Consider the following 10115-nt stretch of genomic DNA (forward strand, 5'->3'; position numbering starts at 1 on the left):
AAATCACCCTATCACAGCAACATCGCTTCGGTACACCAATTCAAAAATAGAAAACGCAATTTATTTGTCTAATGTCAGGTTTAACTTAATTGTCACCTCTTTATGCCAACGTTGCTTATGCATACTTTTATTTGAAAGGTGAAGTACATAGGTTTAAAAATGAAAAACACAATTGAACACAAATGTGAGTGCACTTTAGTCCAGAAACTCCACGCACAAGCACCCATGTTACAAAATGGATCATGATATATGTAAATCAGGCTTTAATGCCCTGTGTGATACAAACTCAGTGACGAGCGAGTGACTACTGACAAACGTGCCAAAACCCAGCAGCACACGGATGCAGTGGTGACAGCTTCACAGCAGAGGTCAGACCTGAGCTGTGCAATGAAACCAAATTACAGTTTATTACGAATGCTATGACAATTTTTTCAATACTTTAACAACTTTCCTAAACTCTTAACACAGTTAGCAAAACATCTGACTGTGTAAGCTATACAATTAACACATTTCTTGTTGCTTTCACACAAAATGCATACCATTAACACAACATTTAAAATGCTTGAACATCTTTTACAAACAAGCTCAACAAAGACCAAAACAATGAGTCTTTACTAACAAATTTGCAAATGCTTTCACATTGTCTATCAGAACGGATAACATCATGTTCTAAACCTATCTTAGGTTAAAGTCAAAGTGAACAGCTGTTCATATTGTAAATTGAAACACAAACATACCCCCACAAATATATGCATTTTACAGTATCCCATTGTTACTGTATGTTAGAGAAACAGCTGATTGAAGTTATCCAAATAGATCAGTCCCACCTGATTCCCATCTGGCAAACACACTAATCTGTTAAGGTTCTTTCAATCACATGACCATCTTTTTTTTACAGTATTCTTTACATGTTACAGTAAGTGAGTGCTGTACTTTGCGACGAAGTATTGCAGTAACCAAAGTCACATTCTTTGTTTGTTTACGCAAACTTGGCCAAAGCTGATTCTAATTCTGATGTGTTCCAGTTGTACATGCAGTAAAAAGGGGACCTATTTGGGCTGATTTGTATGGAAAAGGAACAATACAGTAAAGATGAACACAAAGAAAGTAAGAATAATTATTGCATGAGAGAGAGGAAGACGAGTACCAGGACAATTCTGTCTCTGTTTCCCTTTTTCATAAACTGTACATTCTGTCTCTGCCTGATGTGAGTCGAGTGCAGATGTGTGTTGCGCATGCTCAGATTTAAACAGTTTACAACATAACGTGTCATACTTACATTTGTGAAATCCATGAAATAATAAACTTTTCTCATTACAAACAATAACAGAAGATGGAAATCATCTCAAAAACATTTTGTCGATCCCTGATTTTTTGATAACGTTAGCTCAAAACGCCATTCAAGTGACAGCCTTGGTTGTGTTTGATTGCTAACTTGTAGCCAGCAGTGGACACACTTTGTTAAGTAGGTCCATTTTTATTGTATTGACATTACAGAAGTCTCTTGTTAGCATCTTGTAGGCTACATGTCGCAAAGTGACTCACATCTTCACTTTTCGCATAGTGATGCATGCTCGACTCAAATCTGCTCTCAACTCACATTGGGCAGTGACACATTCTATAAAGCAACTCTGAGATGGCTCATTCATTTTTGTATTTAATTTCTGCGGCAAAAGAAACAAAATGCAAGAAATTACTAAACCTGACAAATCAAAAATGCAGAGAGGCTTCAAGAGAAACTGCCGTGTAAAACAAAATCAGTGATCAATACAATGTACTATTATCTATTGTAAAAAGAAAGACATGACACAGATAACATATTGCAGTTTCTGTAGTTCTACCTGATATTAGTGGTTTTATGACGTTGGGCTAATGTTCCTGTTGGGAGAGAACATGTGATTTCGAGAAATGTTTGCAGTGTTTTGGTAGACATAGTGTATTATTGTCAGTTGTGTGTTGTAGGTGTGTTGGTGCGTTAAGAACCAATGGGGTTGGGTGCGCTTGATGTCATGACCATGGATTTCTAGAGTTTTGCTTGTGTTAATATGAAGTTGGTGTGAATCACACCAGTTGACAAACTTGTCCACAGCAACTTGGTGGACGCTTACATTGCTTTCTTTAGTAAGCAAACATATAAATAACGTATTACGTATACATATTATGTTATGTATATATTATGTATACATGATTACATAATGATTAGTGGCCTGACCCCCTGTACAGTAATGATGGGCAATAGTGGAGCCACATGTTGCTGTCACAGCAGCAGACAGGCCTACAGGTTATCTGGGTCAGGTGATAGCTGAAAGAGATGTTGGTGTGTGTGTGTGTGTGTGTGTGTGTGTGTGTGTGTGTGTGTGTGTGTGTGTGTGTGTGTGTGTGTGTGTGTGTGTGTGTGCGTGCGTCTGCATGTAGTTATCAATGTTCTCATGTAAGGTTTGAGTAACAGTTGAGTGTATATAGCAGGGTGCGAACCAGTTGGGCTTTTGTGTATCCATCTTTATCCTTATTTGTAAATGATTCAACCGCCACTGATGTAGGAAGGAGGTCTTGATGTCCTAGATTTCATTGACATGGTGAACACCTCTGAAGTTAATTGGTTAAAATTATGTCTTAAAAGCTCTCAGTCAATTTGGTCTTTTATCCCAAATTACATTTTTGACACAATTGGAGGTCTTAGTTTCAATAAATTGCCAAGTAAATTATCATAATTCCATTGGCAAGCCCTTTTAGCTTGGAAGCTAGCTTTTGTCTACAATTTGTCACCGCACAAGACTTTCCTATCGTACAATTGCAACTTCCCTATTAGGGACCAATCTTTATTTTTTTCCTAAATGCTGTCAAAGAGATGTAACTCATGTTCTTAATCTATTCAGTGAATCTGGTGATATGCTATCCCACGAACAGTTTATGAATGTACACAGTTTTTATTCAGACAATTTAACTCTTTATCTCATGCAATCCCAAATGGTTTAATTTTAGCCTACTTATAAAAATTACTTGGGTAAGTAATGGTCTATCGTTGAATGGAATTGAAATAACGCACATAGGAAATGGTGCTCTTGAGTAGCTATCTAATTAACTTCATTATTCTGTATGCCAAATATTCCCAAGCAGACATTTTGTCATTGAATTTAAATCTCTACTGAAGATCGTTTGACAATAAAAAAAAGTATTAGAATTGTGGAAACTAACTTTGTAATGCTTCGTATGTTTTTTTTTTTTAATCTAAATATGTTTGTACACTCAATGTCCATGTGCTATTTCTGTTTACCTGATTATCTGCATTCTGCTTTTTGTCAATAAAATAAAAAATAATAAAAAAATCACTTTAGAGCGCAGCAAGACAGGTGCCGCTACTTCCGGGTACGGCTCGAGTCAGCTGACCAAGAGCCGGCCAATCAGAAGTCGTTATCTGTTGTAAATACACGATTTTTTTGACAGCGTCTTGGATACAGCTGACGAAACACCGTGAGGAAACATGACGTTGGAAGCAAGAGGCAGCGGTGAGTCGGAAACTTATTCGACCGTTAACATGTTGTTGGAGTCGGTTTATGTCACGTTTAAAGCTTTAGTTGGCAGTGGTGGATTGTACATTGACTCAGGGAGTCGACCTAAGCCTTCGAGGTGCTTAGCCTAACTTGAGTATTTCCATTTAACGTGTATTTTCTTTCAATAAAGTATACATTTTCTATGATTTTTATGTAGCCTGTTGATTATTTTGACTAACGTTCTATGTCTAGTGTTTAAAACAAATGTTCGACAAAAATACTTTAAGTGAAGGTCAAGTGATCAAAGCCCAAACTCGATCATCAGTTTTGTTTTATTTGGTCAAATATTCGCAGCCAGTAATAAATACATGAACAAAGCAGTGTATTTATTGACACACTCATAAAAACAATCTGCTGAGCACCTTGGTGATACAAAATCAATATAATTTTTTTCAAACGTTCTTAGAAAATCACGAACATATGAATATGCAAATATTTTTTAAGTTCACTGTGTAGTGTGTACGTGCACTGGTTTCAAATTTCCCCATCACTCTTTTTCATTAATTGCATATTGAACAACAGAGCTTCAAAAGGCACAAAATAATCTCCTTTTTTCTTCTACTGTCAAAATCTGCACATGATTGGCTTCACGATTGTGCACTGTGAAGCTCAAACATCCAAGGGAACCAATGAAAAGCAGAGCACATTTTTGAGTGGAGAGAGGAATTTAATGTTACTTGGGTCCCACACTTTTTCTGAAATACTTTACATTGTTCATTTTTTTGTTCCCTAAACTTTCTATTTATTGCTCGGTTACAAACAGAGTGGATGTAGAGCAGGCTGGTATTCCCAAGAATTTGACTGGAAAAATGCTCACTGTAATAAGGATTATGTATAATCCTCCAGCTGTAAATTTTGCACTTGGCTACACAAGAGTCAGATGATTATTGTACCATGGAAAGATTTTAAAAAAGGTTCAGTATATGTGTCTGAGGCAAACAAATGGAGTTGTATTTATGCACAGTACTACATATGAATAGTATAAAGGATGTGTCACACTGTAGAAAGTAAGAAATGATGGGTTATTTTATCAAACCTTGGAAAAACAAACCTGATCTCTATAACAATAGGGAAATGTAAGACCTAACCACACAGATATCCTGCAGGCCAGCTGGGAATAAGGCCTCCTTCCTTTTAAAATAAACAGCTGGATATTTAATCCTAAATCGTCTGCCATCAGTCATCTTGTGACAACACATATATCCTATTTGCCTCCAGAATCATCAATTATATGATAATTTAAGAAGGATTTGTTATTAGTTAAAATATGTGATGTGGTGGTTAACCCTTGAAGTTATAAATCTGTTTAAATCCTACCTGGAAAATAAAAATAAACAGTGTATTTATTATTGTGCTTACAGACACGAGGGGAGCTGCCACAACAGGCAACAGACAGGTAAGAAAACAATGCCTTTAGAACTGAACCCTCTAATCTGGTATTACCACAGTTGACTAGTACAGACTAGATCGTCTAAAGCAGGCAGGAGAGCATCAACACAATATAATGAGTCAAACCAGGAACAACCCTTTTTGAGGGTGACACTACGCTAAAGAATTTAATATTTCTTCCAGTCTGTTAACCTCTTTGGCATCTCATGAAAAATACTGACCATGATATTATTTCCGTTTAATATAAATGCCAAAAAATGTTTGCAGTATTATTTACTTGTAACACTTTTCCATACAAAGTTAATGTCATTAAATCGTCCACTGACTGATATAGGCTCCTTCCTGATCACCACTAATAGTGTATAAAACCAGACGCTTCAATGAGTAACACATCCTGCTATAATTGTCCTCAATGAGTTTCAGTACCTGTAGTTTCCTTTTAAAATGGCTGCATAAGAAGCTCTTACATTCCCTCAGGAAACACAAAATTGTTGTATGTTTTTGGGCGTCAAAATCATGAAACTCAAAATTATTATTCAGGCACAAAATGTCTTTGCATGGGTCAAGCTTCTTTTTTGCCATGTTGAATCCAAGACAGTCAACACTGATGGTATGGTTGGTTGAAACCCGCATTAAAAACTCTTCCAAGAAAAGAAAAAACATCACATGTAGATGATCTGTGAGCAAGTTTAGTTTGTCTGCATGGCATATGGCTGAAAAATATCATTGATTATAATGTATTGACCATCAGTCAGATCTCATGTTAGCATCCAATTGCCTTTCTGTAACTACGCATCACATTTAAAACACAAAAGTTTCCACCTGCCTACTTTTGTTTTAAATTTTGGTCCTTGACAAGCTATATATACCTTGTTGTTACGTTGGGACAAGTTCAACCTGACAAGTTGCATATTTCCTCCCATGCTTAACTCATTAAGCCCTGCAGGGTTAGCCAATAAAGTATGATGCACATGACCCAAAGAAATGTTAAGGAGTGTTTTTGAGCAGTGACTGTAGAATCAGAACCAGCTTCATTTGCCCGTTATGAGGACACATACACGGAATTTTGATTTGGATTGTATTGCTCACAATGCGCTTACTCAAATAAAGAAACAATATACACACACTATAAACAGAAACAATGTAGACCGGTTGAGACAATAGTGCAATGAAGAGTGCAAAGTACGCCGGAGTAAATTATAATTATTATATAAGTTGTTATTATTATTATTATTATTATTATTATTATTTTAATTATGGAGAATGAGAGAGCGCTTCAATCCATTTTTATTTGTCACATCAAGTTGTAGAAGGTGCTATTCCAGTGGAATGTTGGTTTGTGTGCCCTTTTAGGAACTTTAGCAGACTTCATGTCTTAGAGAATAGATTGTAACAAATGCAGTAATTAAAATGGCCCCATAAGGATAGATACACAAGGATACATCAGTGCAGTAGACACTTGTGTAACACTGTCTCCCCTGTTGCCATGGCTGGCCAAAGGGCAGCCGGGGTAAAGGCTGGCATTTTAGATGATCTGTGAATGTGACACCAATCCCCGGACCTAATTCCTGCTGAGTGAACTGATTTAGTTTTTACATCTGTCCGACTGGCTCAGATTTTGTATACTAAATGCACTGAGCATTGGTTGGACACATTTGTACATCTGGCATTTAGTAAAAACTGAAATTCAGATATTGTCAAAATTGCAAAAGACAATATCTGTTTAAATCCATTTAGGTCACGCTAAAATACCTTAAAGACAAATTAATAACTTAATCATAAATTAATTTAGCGTCTTATCAAAATTGTATGTATTGAGCATTGCAATCATAAACTATAAAATATAGCTTTGATGCTTTTAATTATTTTTGATGTAGATATAGAAAAAATCATTCATTTAATATGGCTCTACTGTATTTAAACTTCATCTTTACTGTACACATTACTCTTTATGTTTGTAGTCAGACAAATGCATTATTAAGGTTGTTATGGTAGTAAACATTATGTAACGTTTTGTATATGAATTTGCACTACAGGCAGTACCGTTCATCATTAAGACCATAGAACGATGGAGCCTAATGTCATATTTTCAATGTGTTTCACCTAAACACAAAGGATTCACATTATCTTCTGTTGCCTGATCAGAAATCCAAATCAGGAAATAGTTTATTGCCACAGTAAGTTACTTATGTAAAATTTGCTTTGGTGAGGGTGCATTTGTAAAGAAACATATTAAACATTAAAGTGAAATAAACAATGAAGACAGAAACAAATATATAAATACAAAATAACAGTATAAAGCTTATTGTAAGTGTAATATCTATATGTGGTCCCATGGTGCTAAATGGTCACCTTTTATAGATGCATAAGTTAAATTAAGTCCGCTCTGTCTCTGCAGATCAGCGTTTCATCTACAACTGTACTGACCTAAAAAGCCAGTGTTGCAATCCTTACTGTTGTTTTTATGGACATTTTTGCACCCCAAGACGTTACTGTGGGAAACGCTGATGTAGCTCAACATCACGAGCTTGCACACAGTACTATTGTTGCCTTTTCTCTGCCCAGGAGGCCCCAGGAGGAGTGTGGGATTCTGTGAAGAAAGCTGCGGTTGTCATCGGATCTGGAATCTTATTCTTGGCTGCATTTGGCAACTCGCTGACATGGTAGGATTTCCTTACAAGTTGCAGTGTTACAACAAACCAATAGTTTGTTCTAAAATTAACTTGAGATCATCATTACATCAATGCACAATAATAATAATAATAATAATAATAATAATAATAATAATAATGGACTGGACAGGCAGGCAGACAGACTGATTGGTTCCAAATGTATTCAGCTAATCGGTCAAGTACAATGGTGATGGCCTGGTATCTCATAGTCACCACAGGAGACAACATTTTTGGAAATTAGTAGCATATGTAAAAGATTCATGCTCTTAAATGATTATTGAATTTACTTGTGCCAGATTTAAAAAAAAAAAAAAAAAAAAAAGTAGAGTTGATGATGATTCCATAGCTGTTTTACGCAGCGTCACTATGGCGATCACTCAGTAAGTCCCACTTACACTGAGAGGTAATATCCACAGAGGAAAATTAAACGAAGAAAAGCACCTTTTTCCAAAAGTGAGTCGAGTCGAGCAGAGCCTCTGAAACACAGCATACATTTTTGCCAGGTGGTTTTTAGCATGTTTGGTGGTTTGTTTGTTAGGGTGCGGCTGAATATGTGCTAGCCACATAGCTATATATGCTATATGGGTGCTACAGTGATTATGTAGTAACAATAGTAGGTGGCTCCGAACCATTGCACCCTTTGAAATTAGAAATCCGGTTTTAAAACCTGAACAAGTGGACATTGGGACTGGGCTTTTGTTGGAATGTTTCAGTACAGTTAGAGACAGACTTCTGCATGTTCTCCAGAGAAGAGCATACAGAAGAACAAAAATCTAACAAAACAGCCTTGCAACATTTGTGATGTTTTCTCCTCCAGGCATCTTCAGAGATTCTGGGGGGCTTCAGGAGATTTCTGGCAGAACTTGTGGACGAATCTGCATGTTTCATTTGAAGGTCGTGAAACTACTCTGTTCTACTTGGGTAAGAAATAACAACTAATAAATGTGTTTGTTTTCCCAAAAGTGACTCAAGACGATCACATTGCAACCACCAGACTACTATTGACACAATAGTATTGCCACACTTTTCTTAAAAATATCAGCAAGTTGTATGCAGAACGTTACAGTCTTCGCTAAAATATTCAGGCCCAGGTCAGGGGCTGCCATGTTGTCCCTCTCTGATCGCAGTCCGGGTTTTTCCCCAACAGGGACAATGTTGGTCCCCACTCTGGTGTTCTGGGGGACGAATGCTCTGCTGCTGTTGGTAGACACCACTGGTAAACCCACCTTCATCACCCGCTACCGCATCCAGGTGGACAAGAATAACCCAGTAAGTCCTATATTGAATCAGTTACTGTATGTCCTCCAGCTTCACTATTAATACCACCCCAGGTACTACAACCCTGTGGAACTCTACTGTTATTATTTCCACTATCAGTTTTAAATTTGATACCACTGAGATACCAACTTCCCTTGGACCTTTACTGCTTCTACCAATATTGTTACTGAATGAACTGCTTATGCTGTAGAGTTATGCCCCATTTTAACCTCTGATACAGTACCTGCTGTTATTTGCAGCTGATTAATCAGAATAATACAATGTTATGGCATTTGATGTAGGACAGATAATAAATCCATCTATCTCAGTGTATTGACCCCTTAGTAGTTACTCATTAAACGGAACATCAAACAAATTAAAAGAACTTCTCTTCTTTGACAACAAAAAATTCAGATACTCTTTGTCAGTCTTTGACATCATTGTGACACAGGGAATGAATAAATGAATACAATTTTAGCCAATCAAAATAGGCACTACATAAAGAATATTATATTGTTCTGTAGTCTCCTATTCATTTGAACATTTAGATATTTTATTTCTACATCTATTTCCATATTGATGTATTCTTTAATACATTTCTCCATTTACGTATAATCGTTCATATATTTATTTATATCCAGGTTTCGTTTGTGGCCCCAATAAATTATAAATAACGTAAATATGCTTTGGTTTTTAGTAATCATATCTTTGTTTGGAAATGAAAAAGCATGTGTGTATGCGTGTGTGCACGTGCGCCTTAGTGTTGCTAATGGGCAATGTCCACCTGTCCATCTGACCAAAGTCCTCACGCTGTGTTTGATTAACCAATGTTGATGGACACTGGGGAGATAAAGACATCCATTACTGATAACCAGGGCTGGAAGGTTATTCTCAAAGATTCAAACTTTCAAAGATTATAACTAGGAACACAGTGCACAGGAAGCTCATGTTCATTGATGAGATAAGAAATATCCTTTAGTCAACTTCAGGCTGATTAATATACATTATCCATACATCCTGCATGAAATCAGTGTTTCTCTGAACATACTGCCAGAGATGTTAGGTGTTATGCCTACATGGATGGACATTACATATGAAGGGTTTCCCACCTTTAAAGACTAACGTGAACTTTGTATTTTGTGACAATCAATAGTGATAAAGCTGATGTTATATATATACAGTGGGTACGGAAAGTATTCAGACCCCTTTACATTTTTCACTCTTTGTTTCATTGCAGCCATTTTCC

General features: G+C 36.6%; 1 protein-coding gene across 1 annotated transcript in view; it reads left to right on the forward strand.

Moving 5' to 3' along the window:
• Window positions 1–3409: 3409 nt before the first annotated feature.
• faxdc2 (fatty acid hydroxylase domain containing 2) overlaps window positions 3410–10115 on the forward strand; it is a 10934-nt gene continuing 4228 nt past the window's right edge. Inside the window, exons 1-5 of the mRNA XM_034889280.1 lie at window positions 3410–3506; window positions 4913–4947; window positions 7506–7603; window positions 8430–8533; window positions 8760–8881. Coding sequence (XP_034745171.1) covers window positions 3482–3506; window positions 4913–4947; window positions 7506–7603; window positions 8430–8533; window positions 8760–8881 — 384 coding nt within the window. The 5' untranslated portion in view covers window positions 3410–3481. The remainder of the gene's footprint in view (window positions 3507–4912; window positions 4948–7505; window positions 7604–8429; window positions 8534–8759; window positions 8882–10115) is intronic.

The sequence above is a fragment of the Etheostoma cragini genome, chromosome 13, assembly GCF_013103735.1.
Source record: "Etheostoma cragini isolate CJK2018 chromosome 13, CSU_Ecrag_1.0, whole genome shotgun sequence".
Classification (NCBI taxonomy): Eukaryota; Metazoa; Chordata; class Actinopteri; order Perciformes; family Percidae; genus Etheostoma; species Etheostoma cragini.